This window comes from Chroicocephalus ridibundus, chromosome 8 (genome assembly GCF_963924245.1).
Source record: "Chroicocephalus ridibundus chromosome 8, bChrRid1.1, whole genome shotgun sequence".
Taxonomy (NCBI): Eukaryota; Metazoa; Chordata; class Aves; order Charadriiformes; family Laridae; genus Chroicocephalus; species Chroicocephalus ridibundus.
The window spans coordinates 11012578-11039796 of NC_086291.1; the positions used below are offsets into that span (position 1 = coordinate 11012578).

The 27219-nt window shown below is 36.7% G+C and overlaps 1 protein-coding gene across 8 annotated transcripts in view; it reads right to left on the bottom strand.

The window, feature by feature from the left end:
* Positions 1-27219, bottom strand: part of MAST2 (microtubule associated serine/threonine kinase 2) — a 226814-nt gene that overhangs the window by 147672 nt on the left and 51923 nt on the right. For 6 of the 8 annotated variants that reach the window (XM_063345048.1, XM_063345047.1, XM_063345045.1 and 3 more), the window contains exons 2-3: positions 25012-25159; positions 21238-21380 (exon numbers count right to left, since the gene is read on the bottom strand). The exons of 1 other annotated variant lie outside the window; for it this stretch is intronic. In XM_063345048.1, coding sequence (XP_063201118.1) covers positions 21238-21380; positions 25012-25156 — 288 coding nt within the window. In that variant the 5' untranslated portion in view covers positions 25157-25159. Of the gene's footprint in view, positions 1-21237; positions 21403-25011; positions 25160-27219 lie in introns of all 8 variants that reach the window. One more of the 8 variants, XM_063345049.1, reaches the window with a different exon arrangement.

Here is a 27219-nt window from a genome sequence, read left to right on the forward strand (position 1 = left end):
AATATTACCTTTAGAAATTTAGTCATCATTTCAAGAGATAACACCATCCTTAGACATTCATTTTAACACCTTAAAAGGTCTGCAGATAAGTCTCCAATTAATGTATTTTTACAAGACTTTTCACTAAGAGATATACTACTGAAAGCTACTAAAGAAACTGAAGTACATAAAATTCTATTTTATCAATTATATAAAAAGTTAATCATAAAACAAATTTCTCAAACAGTTTTCAGATGCAGGCAGCATTTAGAAAAGATCTAATAAAATATCTGTTTGTCAGAAGAAAAATTCAAAATAAGGAGGTGATGTAATATTTGAATCCTTTAAGAATTACAGTATCTACCTTAGCACTCAACTTCACTAAAAAAAAAAAACTAGGAAGGGGGATAAAAAGAGGGTATTGAAAGTTTGTTCACCAGTAACATCAGTAACCTAATGCAATTCTTTCTCCATCACATTCACAAATCTGGGGAAAATTTTGCTTTGCTCTGCAGCAATGAGAAAAGAGAAAAGGTAGTGTGGTACTGGGATCATCTAGACATAGTCCAACCGGTTCCTGTTTGGCTGCAGCGCTCTCTCTGAAAAAGCCATTCAATCTTGATTTGAAGACATCAAGAAAAAGAGAGCCATGAACTTCTGGTAAGTGTGTTCCTACAATGGTTAGTCTGATAAGTAGGGAAAGACATCTTATCAGCTTGCCAATTCTAGGATGAATTAAACGAGGCTAAGAGCAATTTCCAAAGAAAAAAAAAAAAAAGGAGGTAGTGCCTTAAGCAATAGTCACATTGGGCTATTTCTTGCTGTAAAAGGTTGGAAAAAAAAAATAAATCACAAGCATGGCTAAAAGCTTTTGGGCAAGTTCATTGAAGAATCTGCCAAGTACTCTTAAAAGAGGAAAATACACTGAAGCTGACCCAGAGTCACAAAAGGCTGCAAGTGTTCTGGGAAGGGAACCTGCCTGAGACACCTGCTATCAGGTGCTATCAGAGATAAGCTAATGGGCTCACCCAGTAGAATCAGGCTAGGTTTTATTTAAGTAGAGAGTACAAAGGCAGCGCTTGTTGAAGGCAACTGTGTCTTGCAACCTAAAAGGCATCAAATCCACAAAGGAACTAGGCGTAACAGTGAAATTGTAAACTGAAAAATAATTGTAAAAATAGTGCAAGAGCTATGACAGTGCAGGTAGGCCCTGAACAGACCAAACGAACTTACATGTCATAAATGAGGGGTATTGTCTCTGCATATGATATTCATGAGAGCATTACGGAAAATCGTGTCTGTTACCTATATTTCAAGATAAGTACTGATAAAAATAGAAAGATCCAAAAAGAAATGTTTTCAGGGCAGGAAAAGATCAGAGTTAAAAGACTTCAGGAGCTCAATCTCCTTCAGTTATCACAGAAAAGACCACAAGTATGACAGGACATTCAAGAATACTAAAGGGACCTGGAATTTTACTCCTTACACACTAAAAAGCAACCAACCCTACCCTCTCAGACCAAAACTCTAGGAGGAGTCTGCACTTAGATCTCGGTCAGCATTTCATTTCTGTTGATAAGAAGAAATTTCATCCATGATTCAGACCTCATTCCACACCACCTGCTACCAAAATCTATTACTCCTCTGTCTTGTAAAAGAAAAATCTGAGAGGTTAGAATAGTTCCAGTAATTGTCTGAAGATGACTGGAGTTTTCCATCTGCTAACTTCAGTATAATGAAAGCAACGATTCTTTCAGTTTTTCTGTAGCCCACAGGTTTCTGAATAGCACCAGTGGAAGATGACCAAAGGCATACCAATTTCATAGTTAGGAAAGCCACGACCACAGGAAGTCGCTATGAAGTAGTGTGATTGTTCCTATGTACAATACATCTCACAATAAAAATAATTGACAAATGGTGAATAAGCTATTATGCTATTACTCAGATTTTCTAACCACCGAAGCAACTGAAAAGAGGGATAAATAAGAAAGGAGCCTGTATCTACTATATTAGAGTGCACATATATGCACAAAGATGTAACTGTGTAGAATCACATGGATCATCTTTGAGCTGTGTTCAGTTTGTTGTACTATCCATGCTGAATATAAAAAGACCTTCTACATATCTTAAATTGTAATTGAAACTTGAGGAATATTTCATGAATCACTCAACATTCATGGAAAAGTTTCATCCAGTTTATTAAGAATTAACTAAAATATGAAGAAGAGAGTAATTAATTTTGCTATCTCTTCCTAATCCTTTCACGTTTTTGGTACTGCATCGTGCCATCTTCTCTGGGCTAAACTGTTGCATTAGAATGGAAACCTACCATTACCATAAAAGCAAAATCAGTAAAGGTTGTATTAGCAATCAAAGCATTACACTGTGGATCAAAAATCTGTGTACTCTCCAGTATAGCTTAAGGGAATCCAATAGCTGTAGACCTTAAACTCATAACACTAGTAGTCTAAGCCCACTTGCATTGACAGCTTAAAAAAGGTATTAAGCCACTTGTGTTATTTAGTATTGACCACAGAAACACCAGAAAGCCTCTCAACACAACTGGGACCCCATCATACGAGATGTGGTGTGCAGGACGTCAACATTACACAATAGGATGATCCAATGATGAAGACCCATGCATGCTTTTTCATACAAAAAGATTACTCCCATGCAAAAAATCAAGCTAAAAAAAGCTAACAGCTTTTCAACTGTCTGCAACAATTTTTATTGCATAATTTTATTATCAAGGAACAATTCCCTGATCTAAAATACTGAGATTTAAAATTCTCGTTTTTCATGATTCAAAATTCATTATATTTCTTACTCTATTTAGTCAAAACTAAAAGCAAGAGACATCAGGCTGGGGCAAACCTTAAAGTTATAACATTTCCTTACATAACATATTGTCTGCTGGGAAAAAGAAATAAAATCACTTTCTGAAAGATTATCGGCTGACAATTTCACTGGATTTTTTTTTTTTTAAGTCTTTGGTAACATTTGTCTGGGCAACCAAAGTGAGCCAAATGTTTCACTGTCAATCTGAAATTTAAGTGTTTGGGGTGGAGTTTTTTTATTTATTTTGATCAGGTTATGTTTATCTGGAGATTTGAAAATGTCTCCCTTTGAGATAAACTGACAGACTATTGAACCAAGGAAGGTTGATGAGGTAACTTGTTTAAAAAAAAAACAACAAAAAAACAAAACACAAACCAAACAACTTGGCAGTCAACCTAAAGAAACTCGCCTGACAGCTTGTCTGATTTCCTTCTGGATTTCTTTCCTATTTACAAGATTCAGTTTGATAAACTAAGACCTTTGGAGCAAAGCTGTGCATTAACAGTGAACCATAATCGGAACTCATTCTGAACCCCAAAAAATTCCACTTATGAGGCTTGGTCCCAGGGAGAAAAAAATGTTGAAAAAATGTGTAAAATCCTCCAGGTTTACACAATAATCAGGCTTTAACAGTACATTTTCTGTTTTCAGTTTGTTAGGTTTAGATTCCCAGGCAAGACTGCCCCATCCCCCACATTATGAAAGGCAGCACACCCACTAATCTGCCACACAAATGTAAATTTGCTGTCGACAAGGGTGGAGGACAGAGTTCATTCATCTACAGACCAACTGTTTTCATACTGTACCATAGAAGTTGTATTCCAAAGAGACACCAGCTTCTAGGCAGAAAGAAGTTCCTTGGCTCAAGCCCCTTCGAAAGCTAACATCTTTGGAAAGGATTCTTCAATTAAACTTTAATATTTATAGAAGATGTTGAATTCACTATGCAAACATTCTTGTTCTAAAGTTAAACTGGCATTAGCACAGAATGGAAACTAGCTTCTCTGATGCTACATTTCAAATACAATACCATTTTTAAAAGAAACACCTTTTTTTCAGTAGGCAGAGAAGCCTTTTTCAATATATGCTGCAAATTTAAACCTGAAGAAATATAATTTATATTGAGTAAACATTTAGATGACATTACCAAAATAAGGATTCTCTTACTTTATTATAAGACAACCCTCATGCTTTAGAGACATTCAGACTTAAAACATAAGTGGTGAACACCTCTAATCAGAATGGCAACAAAACCAAAGCGCAAGGACCCAATACCAACTCTTGTTTGTGTTTCCCTAATGATTTCCCATTCTGGACACTCGCTTCATCAGAACAAACACTTGATGCTTCGTAAAACAAGGAACCTCTTCTATTACACTCGCATAACATTTACAAATAATAAATTAAACTGTCAACGTAGTTACAAGTAAAAAAAGTCATGAAAGTTAACACCTAATTTTTCTTTAATTATTCTGCTCGCAACAGTCTCTACAGCACTGAATATATTTTTCCAATTTAATCCACATGCAATTCACTTCAATATACCTTGAATTTTACCTTGGTTTCCAGTTGACATTAAAGTGCTTGGACAAGTCTCCAAAGATTGCACCATTTTGCCCACCTAAGACCAACATGATCCACATTCAAACACTGCCGTTGAAATAAACACTTGGAGATAAGCCAAAACTTTGGAGTCAGGATTTTAGTTTCCTTCTCTAACAGACTAAGCTTACACTGATATCTAGCAAGACACCTCACAGCAGTTTTTCACTGATGTATTCTGACAGATTTTTATTCTTCCATTTCTGGTCTCAAACAAAATTTTGCTATTCATTTCTCACAGTTTTGTCATCCCCTTAAAATGCTAGACAAGTTAAAAGCTGTTCTTTTTTTATAGATATCCCTTTTCCCAAAGTTTATCCACTTAACCAGAACAAAAACTGGAAGATAAAAGAATAAATTCATTCAGGATTTCAAAGATTTAAAGTGCAGTGACAAATTTTTTTTTTTATTCTTCCTCTCCTTCAGAAACTGCTTCAGACCTCTAAAAATTTTCATGATTTCTCCTGGTTTGTGGGGTTTTTTTTCTTTGAAAGCTATTTTTCCTCAAAAAAAGCAGATGCATAATAACAGTTTGGCAATCTCTCAAACTTTTTTTGTTTTTGCTTAACAGAACCTATTACATTTAATCAGAGGAGAGGAAACAAAGACAGTAAGAGATGCTGACTGAGAGCCTCAAAGAATATTTCTCAGAGGAAAGCGTGACATTCATTATTTTAAAAAGGCAGGTGAAAACAACCTCTTTCCATAAAACTGGCAGGTGAAAAAAATTCTTGGACTTCACATTAAAATGCAAAAAATATATTTTACATTTCTTTAGAGTTATAGTTACATTTTACTCCAAATTCAATTCAAACACAAAAATCTTTATGCATGACATTAGAATACTGCCATGTCCAGCAACGAACATTTCATAAAAACAAACGTGCTTCATTGCAGCAGCAAGATATTTATAATATATGTTCTTTAAAGTGTTCAGACATCCTATTGAATTACTAATATAACATTGAGCTTAGCAGTTGAAACATTTTGTTCTTTTGTTTAAAAAAAAATAAATCTAAGCTTACCAGTAAAAAATTGAAATATTATTTTCATGCATCATTTGAATTGTCACCTGGGCTTTTGTCTCAAGAACTGCCAGGGAATATCAATGTGTTAATTGAAACAAGCAGTATGTAATCCACAGGACATCTTTAGCATATGTTTGCTTCCAAGGGCTGACAAGAGCTTTCTTGGATTTTTCATCACTAGTCTAACGTTTCCATTTTCAAGCTAAAAATATGAACAAAAATCTTACATGTTTACATAAATATATATTTTCCCAGCAGTATCTTTCCACTGGAATCAGACAACTTTGTATCTGTTTTGAGACCTTGAAAAATAAAATGGGAGTATGGTAACATTGGCATGAAAGTGTTGAAAACCCCATCTTTAAAGCTGTATTTCTCTTCATAATTCAAAAGACCCAGAAAAATAAATACAATCAGAAACCTATCTCCATGATGGAATATTCTTACTGATGAAGGAGAATGAGCTAGTGGATGTAACAAGGCAAAGCTCAATACTCAAAGCTATCATAATTTAAAATTAGACATAATTATCCTTAACAAAACCAGGCACTGTGGAAAGGGGCTTTGGAACAGCTGCTCCTCTTCAATTTAAATGCTCATTTGTTTTACATTGACCTAGAAATCAGTATCCTCCTAACCAAAAGCCAATTAGATAATAGTCTGTCTTTCAAGCTTGTAGAATACTAATTTTTTTAATGTCTTTAGTAGTGAAAAGCAAAGAAATAAACTGCAGATGATGCCACAAGTATGCTCTGCTCCAATATGCACAACGAAAATCTGAGGATTCTCTCCGCCTTTCTGAAAGGTCAGATTTACAGTCCAGGACAGACATCCATCGCTTCCTTCTGCTGGCCTCTCAGTGCAGTCTCAGCTTGGGACAGCCACAGAACGCTGCAAAGGCAGCATGTGGAAAGATCTTCAATTTGCTGGAGTAGCATCCCACCACTCCCTCCACAGTAAAAGTAACATGCCAAACTGACAACAAGGAAGGATGACAAGATGTGTTTCAAGGTCTGTTCTTCCAACCTTGCCCAGAGTTCGGTCACTAGCATCAATGGTTTTGGAAACAGAACCATGTCAGATGTTTTCAGTACTGCAATATAAACAAGCTGCTTCTCAAGCAACAGAAATAAACTTGAGTCTGTAGGAAATCATGTGCCTTTGTCTTTTTGTCGTCTTGCTCCCTCCCATGGTCCTTACAGAGGTAACTCTGGCTCTCCTATTTTACCTCCACCCAACTGGAGACAGCATCTCCCCCAGTTAATCAAGAGCTGCCACATTTGAGTGTCAACCAGTGCTGCCAAGCCACAACAAACAATGAACCGTCTCTCTCTGAGAGAATGTGAGAGGGTGCCTCCTACTCAGTTCCAATTCTTATGAAATTGCAATTGCAATTATTTTTGACATTTCTTCTTCTTTTCAAGCCTGGATGAAATTGCCCAGTGGCTTGGAAGTTACCAGGAAAGAATGAACAATTGCAGCAACTTTGATTCCCTATCACTGCTCAATGCTGCTGGCTATGATCATCATTTACACCATTACTTTCAATTTTGGTTAACGTCACTGCCAAAAATGCATATTCATCTACAGATCTGTTCCAGCTCTAAAGAGACAAAATGACGATGAGTGCCAGTTTGATTACACTCAAAGACAAAGACATAAAATTTCTTGATCTTACAAGTCTTGGCAGCATCCCTAGAGAAAATTCTTTCCATGAAAGTAGAGCCTTTTCTAAATACATCAACAAAAGAAGCTTCTCAGAAGACTGGTATCATACTGAATCTGACAGGATCCAGAAAGAAACTAATTAATGCAGGAAACTACATTACAAAACAGAGAATTCAATTCTACCAAAACATTAGGTCTTCACAGAAGAAAGAAACACTGGCAATCACCAGCAGCAATCCACAGTGCCGTGCTGAAAAATAATCTGCTAATGCAAAAGGTGGACGGTTTAATATTGAAAGAAGCCTTCTGAAATTGCCAAAGTTGTTAAGTAAACAAGCCTATATTGACAGAATGATCTCACAGCAAAACACAAATCTGTGCAGTCAAGGTGGAATTCAAGGGAAGGAGAAGGTCTTTCCAGAATAGGTAATGAAGCCGAAGAAACCCCTGTCTCCTAAGGTTTCCTTCTGAAGTCACTGAAGTAGAAAGCAACTAAATGGAAGTGCAAGCTGCCATGGACAAAACACAAACATGACAACAGCAGCATGGTTCTAAATATACCTCAAAGTTATCAGGCATCAGCATTATCAGTTTATTATAGCAGTTTGCTCTCTGTCCTATGCTCATGAACTTCCCACACTAGCAGTCCCCTTTCCTTCTCAGTAGTGCCTTCCAACCTTCTTTTGCAACAGCAGAAAAGTCCAAGAGAGCCCATTCCTACCCAGCCAAACAAGAGTCAAAGAGTAAGCAGATTAACCAGTAGGTTTCAGAGCTGCTAGGATGATGTCAATCCTGGACAAAATAATTAGTTTAATCCTGTATCAGCTTTTCCAAGTAAAGAAAAAGCAGAAGTAACAGCAATTGTTGAGATTTTTATGGAAAAAATAAGATTGCAAATAAAAATAAAGGTTGCAACATTTCTGAGAAGAGTTCTTAGGTGCTTTTCAATGGGGGAGGCGGGGGTCAAGGTGTTTAAATTACTGCCTCTGCTGATAAAGTAAACATGTAGACATCAGGCTTGCCTGTAAACTACATTTCTAAATAAAATAAAAAGTATCTCTAGGAAAGGGCAAAACTGTCTGGGTTAAGAATCTGCCGATCAATTGAATTTGTAAAAGTAGCTGTGAGAATAATTGCTACTCGATATGACCATTCTGTGTCAACAGAACAGTCATGCATGTAATATTATTCAGCATTTTAATTGATGACCTAGAAATAAATATAAAACCACTGATGACAAAGTTACTGTAATAGCGGAGTATAAACAGTGAGGTCATCACTGTCAGGGACATCTGAATGACTTGGTAAGGCTGGTCTATTCAAATATTGTGTTAATACAACCAAATGCTTAATTACACTCATAGGCATTAGCATTCAGGCAACTGTATCAATGAAGAGAACATCTGCAATTCTGTAACTCCACAGATCTCTCCTGGATCCTGTTTTTCAAATACTGGTACCACATTTGCCTGTTTCCAGTCCTCAACTACTGAAACTGCTTTAAGCAATGGGCTATACAGCACAAATAACGCTCACCTGTTTCATCCTTGAATTCTTTTAAAGCTGTGTCATTATCTCCTTTTACTCACTGAATTAGCAACCTCCTTCATCCTGTTTTTAACCACTCCACTTTCCTTTTAATCATTCTTAACTCTTATTCAGAGGTGGGAGGGGGGAACACTGCATTCCTCTGCCTTGAAGAAGTCCTTAACTAGGTTCCATGGAGACTACAAAGATGCAGGTCTCTTAGCTGATGTTCCTTGCTCTTCAACAAGCTTTCTCTTTCTAAATCAGTTTATCTTTTTGAAACTGAAAGCAATCTTAGTGGGTTTTTGACTATTTTTAGCTCTGCATACCTGTATTTCAGTTGGACCCTTTAGGGTGGCTTTTTGACTTACATTTTGAAGCAGAACTGAACACGGCTAAGGATAAAAGCAATGTTACCTCTCCTCCAATGGGCTCTTTGCTGGACCTTGACCTCTCTTATGAAACATCCACTGAACATGTAAAGCCTACTCTCATCATGTCCCAAAGGGGCATGTGTCCTGTCTACATATAAGTAACAGAAGTCTCCCACTAATGTTTCATTCTACAGTGTCCAGTCCCGCATCACCTATCTGTATCATCCCCTGGGTAATACTTCTTAATTCGATCCAAGTTTCAAAGCTTAGGTGGTCCATGCTACTCACTGATGCTTTGTCTGTTTCCAACAGGGGTGGGGAGGAGGGTCTTTAAACACGCAGCACCACCCAGCCACAACCCCAACATCTTTAACCTTTCCCATATACTTTGAGGACACAATTACTGGGACACAGAACTGCATGTAAATGAGACAGCCAGTCCTCCACATAGCCTAGTCAGAATTTGAGGATTTTTATGGGATTAAAGTAATTATCTGTAAAACACATAGTAGAAATTGTAATAATTATACTTATGGGTAGTGAACATTATTGAACACTTTCCACTATTCTGAACTGAGGGATTCAACACAGAACAGAAGCTTATAATAAAAAGGATAAGCTCAATTATGTAGCTTAGGTAAAGTGGAGTTAAATCAACTGTATCCATTTTACTTAACACAAAATGCAGTTTAACCAACCTTTCATTGCTTGCTCCAGAATGTGAAATCGTGATTACCTTCTTCTGAACCACAAAACTACTGGAGAAGTTTCCTGATGTGCAAGGAAAAATGGAGCTAACAATTACTAATAGTTGTCCATGACTAGTCTCAGATGGAGATTTCATACAAGGCAGGCAAAGCTTGATGATAAAAGCCTTGTTAATAATGGGACAGAAAAAGAAATCAGGTCACAGGATGGGCATACATCATTAATGTACTTCACTGAAGAAGTTAGGCACCACAATACCTTTCCCTTTAAATTACTGCAATTTATAGTAAGCCAAGGGGAAGAGCAGCAGTTTACCTTTTGCTTATGGAAAAATAATGGAATTCAGCAATTAGCATGGTAAAAGATATCTACCACGTCATTGTAGAGTCAAGTTTAATGGACAAGCACTCCTCCAGTTAAACGAGTTTTCATCTATTCTTGACACTTGCCCATGGAAGTTGATACCACAGATTTATCTGACAATAATCCACAGAAACAGGGTCCGTTCCCCCAAGGTTTTCAACACCTCTCATTTATACAAGAATTTCCTGCCATTTTCTTTTTAAGTCTCATCTATATATAACCAATTTCTAAATAACCTTTAGCATTAAAAAAAAAATAAGATAAACATTCCATTCAATTTATTAGAGTGCTCTCTTGGAATTAAGTTGCTACATAAATGTAATCAAGTGTTTTGTTTGTAGATATTACCTGATATTCATACATGTTCATACCAGCCATAAGAAGGTCTGATTTTCTTTCTTCTCTATGTCTGGTGTAATTCAACTAGTTCTCAGTCAGCAACATTTTAAACACAGTATGTAGATTACATCAAGAATATAAACATGTCAGCAGGCAATTAATCATATGGAAAATAAAAAGATGTAATTGTCAAATATACAATTTTAAACAGCTGCCTATTTAGTCAGGATTGATGCTGATGCCTGATCAATATAATTTGACAATGCTGACATGACACTTTTCCTCTCAATTCAGATAGTTCTGCGTGTACACAATATTACACATTGTTCCTCTTATTTCAAAAACCTCATCAGTTTATCTTGTCAAACTTACCTAATTATTTCATTAGCCTATTTTCTTCTAATAAGATTTAAGATTTCTTTGATAAGAAATGCGTGCCTGTGTTTTAAATTCATAACACCCTACATTTTACTTTATTTTGAAAGAAATTATTTGATAAGTGAATTAAGGCAAAACAACAAAAACTTATGTAAAACAAAACAGATACTTATCAATAGATTAAATAATTACCACAAACTTAATTTCATATTGCATACTGTCATTTGAGCAGAGTAGAACAACTTGTGGATCAAAAGCCCGTGATTCAGAACACAGTTCATTCAGCAAGGAGATACTTCAGAAACAAAGATTGTACAAGAACAAGTGACTGTATGGTAAGAAACAGACATGCAAATTTTGAGCAACAGTAAAACTGTAATACAAGACACACCTCTATAGCTTTCACGCTGAGATTCCCAAACCAGTAGTCCACAGCCCAAAGAATTTATAGTGGAGAGGGATTAAGGTGGTCACAGTAGAAGTATACTTGGGCACAAAGCAATCCAAATTCACAACTTTTCTGGATATCATCAAATAATAAGAACTGATTTTTACTGTGGGGAGGTTTTTTCCTGTTTTCTGGGGATAAGAGAAGCCACAGAGAAAAATAAACACTTCTGGGAGAACACAGGAGGCAAAGGGGAGCTTAGGAACATCAGAACAGGCAGGAGGGATCCTAAAAGGGATCTAGAGACAGCACAGTATGCAAAGCTGCAAACAGCCAACCAGGGTTAGCAACACTGACGAAATGCAAGCAGTAATGAACATTCTGACCTTTGTCTTCAACCCCTGGATTCTTGACATGGTGATAAACACACTATGTATTTCCTTGGGCAACAGCTCATCCACTAAATTAGGCCAATTACCAGTATTTAGAAAATTCGAGATGCAAATTTGCCAAAAGTACCTCTGCAGACTTAACTATTTAAAAGAAATATGTAACAAAGAATCTAACTAGAAGTCTTTGTGTGAAAAGTTTAGTGCATGCACTGTAACTTTGTGTAGACAAATCACATAGCAGTATTCTCTATATTGAAGGTATGCAAATACTTATTTCTAATTTTGAGTGAAGACAAATACAGAAATCATGTTAGACCTGAAGTTTCATGTTTTATTTAAACTCCAAGGCAGAGAATTTTAATTCCAAGTTTCACATAATAATTTGTTTTCATAGACAAATTATGAACCCTGCCATAAGAGTTCATCATATAACTACTTTTACTGTCACTATACCGTATGACCACATTAAAATAATGAGGTTTGAACATTCATATCTTCAATTAGAGCTTTGTAGCTTCAAGCACTTAAAGAACAAATGCTGCCATTAACCTAGACCTTATCCCTCAAATGTGCACCCAATATATTAACAATGTTACTGAATCATGAGGTCGTTGTGAAAATGTAAGTCTCAGTGGATTCCATCACAAAGCAAAATCTTGAGGATTTTAATAGGATATTATTTAAGGTGTAAAATTAAAATCTCTCATTAAGTTATCTCAACAGCTCATGTAATTTATCAGGCTCAAAAAATATTTTAAAGGTTATTTTAGGTTAATTACATTTCACATCTTTTTATGACAGTTCTGAATCCGTGCACATCTTTCAATCCTCTATTATACATATCTCCCCCTTACCAATACCTTAAAGTTCACATTGACACACATTTTTGCATACCCACACTATAGTCTCAACATGACAGCATTCATGACAGCATTTTATATTTACGATGTAGACAGAAATATTTTTTTTTAATGGAAACTTGGTCATTGCAATAAATAACAACAGCAAGAAGTACCTCAGTGAGTTGTTCCACTCTATTTACTAATAAAACAGCTTAGGTAAGCTGGTTTTTTTGAACACATAAGGAACCCTCTCAGCAAGTCTTGCACTATATACATTTAGTTGGCCACAACTGCTTTTCAATAAACAAAATTCTGATCAATCCAAAACGCCACAATACAAGAATCCTCTTCATCTATTCCTGTAATAAACAAAGCTTTGAAAAAACAGCCTGGACATTATTTATCCCAGTCTCTGTTCACAAAGGGAAGAAGTACAGATACTGACTCTAAATCAAGCTTGCTAGTGTAATGGTTATTCTGACTTCATACCTCATGTTCTCACAGCACAAGGACTCTGCCGTTTCCACCAGGGAAGAGTTTTAAATTCACAGTTCCTGCAGAAATGCTGAGGTTAGCAATAATAGCATAGCAAAGCCAGGAAAGAGATCAAGGTATTCCCTGGCTTTTGAACAATTAACTTCAAAACCTAAATAATGTCTTTAACACAAACAGAAGTAAGAGAATGACACAGGCACACTATATACAGTGACTGCAGGAATAAGTTATTTCATAGCACTGACCACTTCAGCTTCAAACATTTTCCAAGCATTAATAAACCAAGCTTTACAGAAAGCCTGTGAGGTACGCTTCACTCCCAGTTCCACTGATGACCAAATGACTTAACCTCTCTGTATCTTAGTTTATCAAAGTTCAGATATCAGGATTGTTGCATAAGTCTCAGGCTTTACTACTGTGTTTCACTTACAGGGCTACACTTATCTCTGCCAAGAGATTTCACCTCTCCCCCTCTAGTAATCTCAAAGTAATAAGGGCTTTAGATTAACTCGTAGGAAAGATTCTGAGCTGTAGCTGTTCAGAGGTGAAGCACATAAACCACCATATTCCCATTTTCCTCCCAGTGGTAACGTAAGCAATCACTGAGTCTCTGGAGCTGAAACTGTTTGGATGGCTGGAATGACACATTTCGGACAAACCGAAATAATACAGTACAGGAAAACACATCAAACAAAAACCAGCAGCCAAACATGGAGGATTATGCTACTAATTTCTAGAGCATCTCCAAAGCTTTTGCTTAGTCAAAGAGTTACGAGAGATTTTTACAGATGTCCTAAAGCTCAAAACAGTTTTCATTACTGGAACAAAGTAGTTTGAAACTTAGGCAAGCAAACTATTTCATGTTTAAAGACTGATCCTCCTATAATCACATCCTAGGAAACGGTTACCCGAAGTGTTACCAGACACAGAAAGCAGCCGTATTAAAGTACTAAAAGTGGATAACTCACACTGCCTTTCTATGGAAATACCCGTCCAAAATCACCAAAATAAACCAGTCAATTTTTCACTATTTTAAATTAAAAAACAAAATTTTTACTGACTACATCAGTATGTTTTTATATAGAGGTCAGTAAGAACCACAGAACAACACTCTTACAGAACAAAGCCTCACTCAGTGACAATGTGCGTTCAAGACAGTCTGAATAATTTTTTATATTTTAAGTTCCCCACAGCTCCCCAAGCAAAAACGTTAATTTTCCATGCACACTACAGCAGTTTCTCACTTTACACCTACAATAGTGCTGCTGTCAGGAACAGAACTGACTGCATGTGCCAAAAGTCAATTCAACATACTCACAGACAAAAAAATAACACGCAGCATCTGAAGATAATGAGAACTGCAATCATTCAAACTGACAGTCTAGTGCCTAACAATTATCACAAGGCAAGTTTTATGAATTCATATTTCCTACGATGACAAGCCTCAGGTTACATAGAAGGATGTTCAAATTTTCTTTCAAGTATGAAAATCTCCTTTGAGCCAATGAGTTCACTCCAAAATGGAATTCACTTAACTGAAGTGAGTAAAAAGATGCTGACTGTGTTTAAGTAATATGCTGAAGTTTCTTCAGAGCAAGATGCTGACTGTATTTAAGTAACATGCACTATATATTAAATATAACTTTAGTACAGGATTTATCATAACTCTTTGCTGTTTGTTACACAGATACACATGAATTATTCAGAATGAAGTTTACTAGTGAAAAACCTATCAGGAATATCAGTTTTGAATGCCACTGTGAAGCATGTGTCCTGAATCTATCATGAAAACATACAGAATCATAGCATATGCATTTTCCTACCAGCGATATCTTAATGCTGTGACAAAGGTAAGTCTCTGCAAGTACTCTAAACACTGCCCAGTGCTCAGTATTTTGCTCAGAACACCTAAATACATTCAAAGCAGCTCTTCCGCAGTTTACTTACAATATCATTTACTTCTCTGCAAAGGCCTTATTCTCCGCTGCTCCACATTAATCAGATCCAAAATCCTCGTTCTTACTTTCAAGTTTTAACATTCAGCTCATGCCGATACATACAACCCTCCGTCTAGAACTGGTTCCCTACCTCTTCCTCAGACCCAGTCCCTTCAAACAAATGCAAGCCTGGACACTGCTTTAGTTCTTCAAGCCACACTCATCTGCTATCTCCTTATAGCCACATCTTCCAAAACTGATAATGTGTCCAAACTCTCAAAGATTCACCCATAGACCTTGCAGCATAAGTAAATGCAAATTTTTTATTAGTATAGCATAAACTTAGACTTCACATGGTCTTAATTTGGAAGTTAACTTACTTCCCATCTCAGGTTATTATAATTACAACTGCTATTTTAAAATGCAATTTCCGTTACTTCATACAGTAATAAAATCCATTCATTCATACAACCACAGTTTCTGCTATTCTGCTTTTCTAACAATATATAAATGTGAAATTCCACTTGCACAGTTAAGTATTGAAAGTTCTTTACTCCCTAAAATAATTTATGACCTTCATTAGCTATAACTTTAATGATTATTCTTAGACAAAATTATTTTCAGCTGTATTCTACAACATTTAATTGGTCAACATATTACCACCTAGAATACAAACTAAAAGTAACCTTATCTATGACAAAACATTTTGGGAAAAGCACAGCTGCATGTTTCAGAACACACAAATGTAAATGACGTTTTCTCATCAGATTCAAATGTCTGCTTCTGTAATAAGTACCCAGTCAATCAGCAGGAGGTAGCTCTATGCACAACTGGCATTAATGATTTGTTCCCCAACTACTGTTGTATTTTTCAATAAAAAGACAGGGGTTACATCTAATTCTTTTGTGAGGAGGTAAAAGTCTAAGCTCTATGCATTCACCTCACCGCCAACATACATATCCAGCAGAAAGGTGTAGAGTGCGGTTGAAGATCTGCTATTGTGCTTTGCAAACTAATATTTAATTTGCTAGTCGGATACCTACTAGTCACTATAAACTCTATTCCTTCCAAGACTTCATCTCTGTGAGATTAACAGCCACTACCCAGATGCCTGCACAAAGCAGAGATCCTAAATAATAAACAGTAAATTCATTAAAGCACTAGGGACTAAGCAGGAGACCCAGAGACAGAATTTTCATTTATAACTAGGAGGGGTTTTGAAGCAGAGTATAAAGAAGCTTGAACTTCTAGTTCCACTGCACTTCATCAAGCCTTTTGAATTATTAATTTCTGTACTGAACTGACAATCAACACAGAGTTAAGGTCTCCTATAGCTACAGTCTACAGGAAAACACCTCTAGCTCTTCTTTAGGTTGGTCCTGTAGCAATGGCGTAATTTTGTGCTGAAAACACAATCCAACATACTGAGACCTCCAGTACTCCAGCACCACCTAGCAGGCCATAGACCAACACACAATTAGGCAACACAGCTTCTGACCTCAAAATTGCAAACAATGGTTTATACAATTAGCTCCAAATAATAATTTTTTAAAAATTAATAATCTTAATTTATTCATAACTATCTCAACTATCATCTCTCTATTACCAGACAAAGAATGTTGCAAATGACAGTGTAGTATTAAAACATGACAGTAATTCATACTCCAGCTAAAAAAAAAAAAAAAGGCCAGGTTATTAGCAAGTAGTTACCGTGGAACACGATCCCAGAAATAGAAAGTCTGTGCTGTAAAATCACTAACGATTATGAAACTCTCTGAAAACGTTTTACAAAAACTTCCTTGGATCTCAGAGGAAATGATTTCTGTCCATTGCCACAGGCCCACCAGCAGATGTCAGACCAGCCCCACAAACTCCTCATCAGGCTTTATGAAAACTAGCAATTGGATTTAGCTTTCACATGAACTTAAAGGGAATTACCTAAATTGCCTCACCCACAAACCCAAGTCTGTAGCCAATTAGCCAGGAACGATACAGATTTGAAGTACATCCTTTTGTAATAAAGAGCAATCTGCACAGAGAAGATATACTGTTATGGGAAGTTCATACATTAGGTATTCTATTGCTAATATATCTAAAATGAAATAATGAAATAAAAAAGCAAAAGTGTAAAAATTTAGAAAATAAACAGTAAATATTCTCTCCTACATCTAAAAAGCATACACCAACTTGGGCAAAGATAACACGCCACAAAATGACAGTTACCGGGTTTCCAGTATACGCTTCCTTGCGGAGCCAAGGACCCACCATCACAAGGACAACCATTTTCCCCATTCCACTCAGTATTGCCTAATCTGCACAGTTTTGGGGAACTAAACGTTTAGAATAAATCAGGCTGAATGGGCAGCATCCCTGGCTCAGTGTTATTCAACACAGGAAGTTCTTCAACTTGTTAATAACTTCAAGTCTTTGCATTTGAGCCTTTCTACCCTCCAGACAGAAAAATCTGAGAGGTGCTTTTTTTTTTTTTTTAACCACTTCTTCTAGAACAAGACCAGGGAAAGGTGAACTATCTGGCACTCTCTTCAACAGCAAAGAATACACAATTGTCTCATTTTGTTTTAACTATTACCTTACAATGTAAATGTAAAACTCTAAGTCATTTCAAATTATTCTCTGAAGAGAAGACTGACCCTACAAGGAAAACTTGCAGATCTGGCATCAGAAGATTAACAGAGTACCAACTGCTTAGTCAGCAGATTTCATCGATGAAGAAATGGCTCTCACCACATACCACGTAGTAGAGAATATAAGGAAGAAAGCTTACACCTAAGACAGAACTGCAACCACCCGGCTAGAATCTTGAATCTCACTTTCAAATATTATGTTCAATTTTTTGGTTCAAGGAGTACAGTGAGTTTCAGTTCAGTACTGGGAACAGTTCAGAAAACTAAAGTTTGTAAGTATAAGAAAAATTTAAAAAGGTTCAAAATGTCTTCCAGAAATGCATTTAATTTTCCACTGACAAGCTTCTTCAAGGGTTTTCCCACCACCATGGTTGGCAGAAGGAACATGCATGGTTTCTTATTCTTGGAATATCTCAAACTTTTCCAAGCATTAGATAGTGAGCAATGCATGTAAGATGTATTCCTAATTAATGGGTAGCACACTCTCAGATGTTTCTTTCACAAAATGCTGGGGACAGTGCTTGAGATGCTCTCTATGGGGGGTAAGAGGGTGGGACACACACACAAAAAAAACCACCTCTCTCTCCATAAATGTAAATACATATTCAGCATTAGTGTAGTGCTCCAGTTGAGCAACCTGTCCTTAACAATATACATGAAGGAAAAATCATCCGTTGCCCACCCATAAATACTCCAGCCCTGGAATATTGACACATTATGGCATTGCTTCTGGCAATCAATTTCTGTAGGTGCCTGTAGGTTGAGATCTCAGATAAATAAACCCCCAAACTAAGTCATAAGACATTTTCCACATTATTATCCTTCTGTTCCTTATACACACGCTTTATACACACTCCCTGCATCCCCCGTTTGGGAGTCCTGAGAGCAGAAAACACCACTGAGATGCCCACAATGATGCTTCCTATCTTTTTTCTCTGATTATTTCCTCGGTTCTCTTAGGGATTTAGAAGTCTTAAATAGGACACTCCCCACCAGAATTCAATCTAGTAGGATCAGAGCCATCCGTCTTAGGAGCAGATGATCAACTGAAGGTCATCCTCTGAAATCCCCACATATATTTAGAAGGCACACAGATCAGATCAACATCTACCATTCCACACTGACAGGACTCAGCATTCGGTCTGCCCTGGCTTCTTGCTCAAGTCACAGATCTAGTGGCAACTGCTATGCAGACGCATTAATCCAGACTATCACATATGTACAAGCTGAAAGATTTTCTCTCACAATAAATTGTGCTTACATAGTTTAGCATGTTAGAGTTTGATGTATTTCCAGTTCTTGAGTTGTTGCTGATAACTAGCCTGGCTATCAGTCTTGTTTCAGAAGCTGCAAACTAATTTCTATAGATTTGCTATTGTTAATTTATCTTTTTGCTTTGCAAATACTTGAAGTTGAAAAGAATATAATTTAAGCACAGCAAACAATCTGTAGGATTAGTAATGGTTAGAAAGTAAAAATAAGAAAAAAAAACACTAAAACAAAACACATTACTGAATGCCAAGCAAAGCAAAGGATTTTAGCAAAGCAATTTAGTAAAGGAAAATCCACTGACACCTACAGTGCCAAAAAGAGGGAGCAGAAACAATGCACATAGCTTTGAGTATTCCAGCTTTCCCATAACACACTCCCACTTCTCTCTAGCTATCTGTCTATTGCATTATAACAAATAATAAAAGAATTAAATGCTCTGGCAATCAAGGCTGGCATATTAAAATGACACTCTGCATTACTGAACCTACTCATCTCTTAATAGAGCTATTCTTCAAAGGAGATTAATTATACTGGCAAGAGACCTTTTGCTATTCTAATTTGTGAAGCATATTTCAATACCACAAGCATATTAAAACAGCTGCAAATATGTAACTAGCTCCAAGATCCCAGGATTCACTGCATTTAATTAGGTGTTCATCTTGTGACCAGCTCTTTAGTCATTGCTTTAGAAGCCCACTTCATATATTAAAAAAAAAAAAAAAATCTTAATTTCTAGGCTCAATTAACTGCAGCTGTAATTAACATACAGCCCACCATAAAGTATACAGAGATAGGAAAGTGACCATATACTTCAATACCTAACACCATCACAGAGGGCCAAATACTGGATTTATAGTTGAATTTCTCTGCCTTAATTACAAAGCAGAGAATTTGAAATTCTTTTAAAACAAGTTATTGGTATTGCATTTCATATCAGAACATTTGATAAGCAGCACAAACACTGCCATGACAAAGTACATCATATTAGTAAAAAGCAGAATTGTAACACGCAAATGCATCTGCAGCTCGCTTTTGTACACAGCCATTAACCAACAAACTAGCATTCCAAATTAAATATCTGAGAACTAATGCTTTGTTCTAAAGCACGGTTATTTTCATTAACTTAAGCTATGAAGCTTCAAGGCATGTGCCTGCCTCTAGAGAACAGACCAGTATTTTAACATATTACTTTCTTTAATCCCCGCCAGATAAATACTTAGATGCCAAGTTCACGTGAACCATTTTCCCTTTCTATTGATACAGTCAAATTATAACCACTAAGAATAGACATTTAAGACAAACACTGAACAGGCACCAAACTAAGACACAACACAATTAAATCAAATTAGAGGAATTTCAATACAGTGGCATGTCTGAAAATGCCGAGACTACAAATACTTCATTGCAAAATCAGAACTAGTCATAACACAAATGCATGGCCTTTTGAAGTTTAAAGATTTAAGTTTCTTTTCATAGCCTGGTGGTGCCAAACCGTCTAGGATCCCCCCAAAAATTCTAAGGGCTAGCAATTTAAGGGCTATATACAAGGTACACCCTTTTACTTAAGGGGTAATTGCTTCTAAACAGCCTTACAATGTAATATAAATTTACCCAGTTACTTGTGGCTCTATAAAGTAGTGCACACCAAAATTTCCTCAGCTGAGTAAAACTTGTTATACAAACAACTCTATGGAAGTTTGTCAAAAAAAGCTTCTAGCTTTGCTTTTAGTCTACTATTTAGCAACAACTTCTGTTATATATATGACAGGTTATAAATATCTCCTTGCACTTCAGTGATTTTAGATATTTAGAGGTAATAAGTAACATCTACAGACAAAACATACGTTCCTTTTGGCTCACAATTCTGTCTTGACTATAGCCATTGGAGTCCCATCGTGCCCCCTCCCTCCCCCCGAATACTCTCTTCTTAGAAAATGCTAATTTAACAGATGCAACATTCTTCAAAAATACGTTCACTTTACCAAAACCTTTTGACAGAAATCACACAGAAGAGCAGATGTCAGTTCCAGCTCTTCAATTCCTTGGACAGTTATCCCTTTCAGCTTCATCTCCCTAGCTGTTCTCTACGGAAACAGGCAGAGGTAGCTACTCAGAAAGCTGTTTCTCAATTAAACTCGTTTTAAATGGTCAAGTTCCCATGCCACATCACCCTAGACATCCAGTGATATTTTCTTTCAGGTATCAGGAAGCTTAAAGTAGCACTGAGAAGGAGCTTCCCTAAGAAGAAATTATTCTTCACACACACACATTTTTTCCTGTCAAACGCAGGATGAACATATTCTCCTCTTAATTCACCTTCTACCCTAAAAAGGGCCCACGGGAACAAAATGCTGCATTCACTGAGCAGGAGCAGGGAAAGCAAGGTAAAAACTAAAGCTGAAGATCACACCACTTTTTATTTATAGCACAAAATCATCATGAGGATTCCCAGACTCGCTCACCAAACCAGCAGTAAGTGAAGGAGCAGATTGTCCGAGGGACTGATTTCTCATGCGGACCAGGTTTGAGGTATCTCCAGGTGGCTGCCATATCGTCTGTCCCACTCCACTGTGGACACTGTTTGATAAGGGAAGTAGCTGTTTTCCTTTAAAAACAAAACCAAAATACTATGAGCTTGTTTTTAAACAAGTTCACAAGTTCAAAATACAATGCTGAAAACAAATATTGTATGTGGAGAAAGAGCATTTAATAAAAAAACAATTTAAAGGTTTTGGAAGGTTAGAACATGTAAGAGCACGCTACTTGTGAACTCATTATGTTTGATAACTAAGTATTTCCAAAAAATCTAGTTTACATTATGGTAGGTAAATCCAAAACCTTGTAGAAAATTACTTCTATCACTTTATACCGTTCTCTACTTCACCCAGCTTAAAAGGAAACAATAGGGCCACCAATTACAGCCCTATATAGAGGCAATGTTAATGCTGTAAAATCCAAGTATAACTTTAAAAATTCTTATGAAAATGCATTCATAATTGTAAAATATTACCTCTTCTAAATAGCTTTGCCATCTAGACGTCCCCACTTTCCCCTACCATTGGAACATTCAGCAGTAGCTTTCATGCAGCCATGATCAGAATGTAGTATATGTTTAAACATTGTTCAGCTTTGAACCGTGGATGGATATTTTCTGTTTAAAAAATTTCACTCTTCAGCAATACCGTATTACCTTAAAAGCAAAATATTCTATAGCTTTCCCAAGTCTCCCTTGTATCCGACTGATTAGTATAGATGCTGATGTCCCATGCTACATACACAAACAGTGAGATGAGTAGTTCTTATCTCAACAAGTTCACACCACTGTACTTTACTGCAGGAAATATAGTAATCATTTAAAAGGATCTGCTCAATATATTTTTTTTTCTAGTCAATATAACATTCCTTTTTGGAAAATGTCAAGCAGTAAATTTCCACAATGAGAAGGAACCAAAGTCAAAGTAGGTCTTATTTTGACTCCATCAAGCTTGACAATTTCCTTTTATGTACAATGTCATTCATAAAAAAAAAACCTAAAAAAAACAAAAGAGAAGAAAGATAGTCTTGTGGTTAAAAACACATAAGTGAAAAAGTCTGTAAATCTGTGTTCCATTATTAGCTTCCAGATGACTTCCTCTGTAACTTTAGTTAGTCAACCCCTGTACTTCAGTTTCACCATCTGCAAAATGGAAGTGAAGAATACCTCTTTTCCTGAAAAGTAGGACTGTGAGACTAAGTTATAGACAGCCCCTTCCAAGCATGGTGAAGACAGTTGCATTCAACAGATTATTACGTGCTCAGATACTACAACAGGAGTCACAGGGGACTATGGCATTTGTTGCAGTAAGTAACGGGAAGAATTCTACATCTTTAAACAGATAAACTGTAGAAAAATACTTTTTTCTCAGAGGCGGCAAGTGATTTTACTTCAACCTCACCTTAGAATTAGATATGAAATATTACATTCATTACATAGAAGTGGCGACATTATTTGGACAACTGTCACATAATGTGATTAGCCACGATGCCGGAGGGGTGAGGAGTGCTGTCTTTTTTTTGTGTCCTTTTTTTTTTTTTTTAAACTTCTTTATGTTAATTTTCTGTGAAAGTAATGAGCAACAGGCCAAGTGCACATTAACAGAATGAGTCGAAGTGTACGAGAGATGAGACGGCTCAACTTGGACTAGCAAACAGAGACACAGCATATTAGTACCTTTTTCCCAGTCCCACTCAAGCTGCTTACAGCTGTGGACGTGATTTCCATGGTTTGCTCATTTTCAAGATTATGCGTAAATACAATGACTCCTTTTGTCTGCAGAGATCTAAAACTACAGAAATGTATATTGCTGTATTTATCTCAGTAAAGCACTAATATATCCCATAATAGCAATTCAAACGGTATAATTATCTAACAGTTCAAAATGCCAGTGCTCGAGAGCGGGAATAACATTATTTAAATCTCCCTAAGACAAATTTATCAATGTCTCCTTTTAGTTACACAAAATCTGAATCCAGGAAGACAGAATTCCATCAAAAGTCACATCTAAGCCAACCAGTTTGCATGCACAATCATCTATAACCCTTAAGCTTATTTGATTCTTTTGCAAAAATAATGTGGAATTATTTTGGGGACGGAGCTTGAAGCTAAAGCCTTTCCCTGCCGTGCCTCGAGCCCTACATACATTCCAAACACCCACATTCAAAATATATATCTAAATATCTGCATTTTCTTCATCCAATTGCGTCAAACTGATCTTGTTGGGGCTCTTTTCCCCTTTGTGAATCGGACTATAGTAGACTGAAAAGTCATTAAAATGAAGCAACAAGTTCTGGAGAACATTTCAGAACATAAAATTTACAAGAATGTTATCTCCAAACAGAAGAACTATTTTTAAAAAAGAAACAGAACTTCTCCAGTTTTCCTACTTCCTCCTATTTACTTTCCTTTGCTAACTTCTACTCAAGGTTAAAAAAAAAGAAAAAACCCAAACTACAGTACTATCTTCAGCAGCCATTGTAATCAGCTAACAGCTGTGTAGTTAATAAACTTCTGTTCTCCTCTAGCAATTAACCTACCTTAGAGAACAAGCTTACACGAGTGCAAGACACTGTGAAACTCAATTTTTCAGAAACAAGCCACTTAATACAAATAAAACATTAAGACAAGGCCGAGCCAAAATAAAAGGTGCATACTTTACTGCTTATTTAATCCTATTACACCTAACACCTCAAACATTAAATATTTATCTTCCCCGATAAAGGATGGAGGGACCAGGACTGGATGTATTTTCACAATCATGTAAGTCAAACTCGTGCTGCTGCCAAAATGGGTGGTTTCACCCTCTTCCTCATACCCTCCCACCTGAGAGTTTCCAACCCTTCTATTCTTGCACTAACATGCAAATAAGCAAACAGTCAGCCTAATTAACAAGTTAACCGTACAGAACAACAGTGGTATTCAGGCAGATCAGCTATGTTATTCTAGACTGATCATGCAGCTCTCTATGTTCTAATGCCAGCATCACAGACATTGATACCAGCTTTAAACAACTGTGAAACCACCCCCTACCCCATGTACAAAGTCTTTGAAAAAGAAAACTACTGAGCTTGATCCTCCATTTTTTGGCTAATTACTTAGACTATGCTGGCTCCATTGTTCTACAGTTGACAAACTAAATTCTCTGACAGAGCTGAAGACTGTGTTCACAAGAAAAAAAAAAAAGAAACTTTATACAAACTGAAAAAACATCTAGTTAGTAAGCAACATTTTTACTTTGAATCACATATGCCTACAGTGCTTTTGAAGCCAAAGAGAAACTAAATAATAATTTGAATCAGATATAGAAGTCAGCTTCTCAGTAAGAAACAACATGGCAAAATAGGCAAGCTTACACAGGCCATGCTGACCTTAAAAGAGGTAAGAATGGATCACTGTGTTGCCTGTTTCACTGCTCCCTTCTTTTAACTTTGCACATTAAGTCTTAGCTTCTAACTTTTCACTCTGGGCAATATGTAGAATTTCACTCCAAATTCAGTCTCTCTTTTTCACTCTTTTCTACTAGTATCTCTTTTTGCATCTTTCTCTTACATAAAATTTTGTACGCCCTCCCAACAAGAGGTCACCTCTAGTTTTAAAGAAAGGACTTACCAGTATCTTTTATGACAACTGTTATGCCAACAAGTAATATTGCATCTTTAATACTAATGAATTGTCATATGGTGTTTACAAAATGGCATACCTGACAAAGAACTTGCCAAACTACCTCTTCGTAGCTTGCAGTCATCTTGACTTAGCTGACGATGGAGCTTGGTTTTCCCGGCAGATGAAAAGATGTCAGGATTGCTGAGCTTCCTGCAACGTAATGGAGTGGACTCTGTTATCATCTCCTGTAGAAAGAAAAACAAGCAGAAGTTTGTTAATGACAGCTAAGTATCTGTTTTCTGAAACATACAATCTCCAAAGCATAAACAAGACTGTTTGGGAAAAATAAAAAAAAAAAAAAGAAAAACAAACACACAAACCAAAACACCCTCCCTGCCCCCCCCCCAAAAAAAAACCACACTTAAAATTGTAAATCCCCCTCTTCTGTGCCAGATATCTGCACAAAAAGTATATCACAAGATCCCAGTCAAATATGGCCCTTGAACACTACTGCTGTACAGAATATCATTAATAATAGTCAGAAAAAGGCAATTATGCTACAGCAGTTATTTGCTCTTACAGTATGTAGAAAGAGAGACTACTGAGAAATCAGGCTCAGCTTTGATTCAAGTTATTTCCTGCTAAAGCAGAGTATTTTCTCCGAATTTCTTGAATATTTATTCCATCCAGTCTATGAGTAATACACCTACAAAGAAACTGTTGCAATGTCTAATTGCAACCCAAAACTCTTATTATAAGTTACAGCTCTACTACGAGACCGTATGTATCACTAAATAATAATTAGGATAGAGATCACCCTTTGTGTAATGTCTTTGTTATTACTATAAACAAAATTAGACCTGTATTTGTCAGAAACACTCCCACACATGTAAATTCCTTTCACAGCATACAGCAAACTTTCAATCAAAACAGCAGTAGGTAGAACAGTGGTGAGCACAACCACGGTGCTTTCCTCACCCATTTCATTGTTCTGGAGCTGTCAAACTCTCATTTGACACCCAAAGAAGAATTACGAGCCTAGCTATCATACATGGATTTGAAGATAACGTGACACTTTCCATTATAGCCTATATAGATGAACTCAGTTAAGTTCTCCCTTCTCTGCAGTAGTGCAACACGTTCCATAGGTCTTAATGGTTTGCTCCATTTTATTTCAAATGCTTCTCATTAGCTATACAGCACTTCAAGCCATGCTTATCTTCATATAATCTCATCTGAGACAGAAAATAAACTGAAAGGAACACTTTCCCTGCATGATACATCAGCACATGGTTTAACATACTTTTAAATCATGGGGTTTGGTTTTTGCCTGGGGTTTGGGTTTTGGCGTGGTTGGGTTTTTTTGGGGGGGGAGGGGGAGGGGGGAAGAACATTAATAAAGTGGTTTTACGTAATGAAAAACTGATTTTGAGTTTGAAATAGAATCCTCACTTAGCTCCAAGTCACTCATTGTTGACCTTTCTTAGATCCCATCTCCTTTTAATCATGAAATCTTTTGGCACCTCATAATAGTAAATAACTTTGTTATTTGTTTAAGGGACAGGAATCCTTTGCTCCACACCTGCTTCAGTGCTGCACCTTTCACAGGTTGAGAGGTATTGCTCTGATACAATTTCTTCCTCTGGTTACAGTTAGACATTCAGTCGCTGCGCTGTCTAAACCAAATCAAGAGAGAGACCTGGGTAACTTAAAGTAGGTCAGTTCACTTACCCAGTTCATCACAGCTGCAAACAGTTGTGTTGGCGCAAGAGTGGGGAGAGGCACAAAAACAAGTGACCTGGGGTAGCGAAAACTGCTCGAGCTGAAAACTGCTTTAATCTTAAGGTTCCTCATACACATCTTGAAGCAAAGAACCTCACATTGTCATTTGCCTCTGACTTTTTCCACAAAGCTACTGAAGACCTTCATTTCCAGCAGCCTGTACTTGTTTTTCTGTCATTTGTAGAGCTGAAAAGACATCTACCACACTTTCTGTTCGCACTTACGAGTAAGCTAAGTAGTTTTAAGCTGCAACATTAGCAGTCTTCTGAACACTAGCATGCCTCTGAAAGCTGCAGAAGCTGATGAAACCTCTGAAAAACAGTCTTTGCTGTTTTCATTTGGGATGGTAGACAGTGGTTACATGTGTATACGTGTCTAAGTAGACATACAGAAATATACTATATATATAATATGGCCTGTGCTAAATGCCTACAACATCTAAAATCTGTCATGTGTTTCCCAACTGTGACAGTCAGAAATTACCGTACCTCAAAAAAACATGGGTGTTCCAGGTTACAAGCAA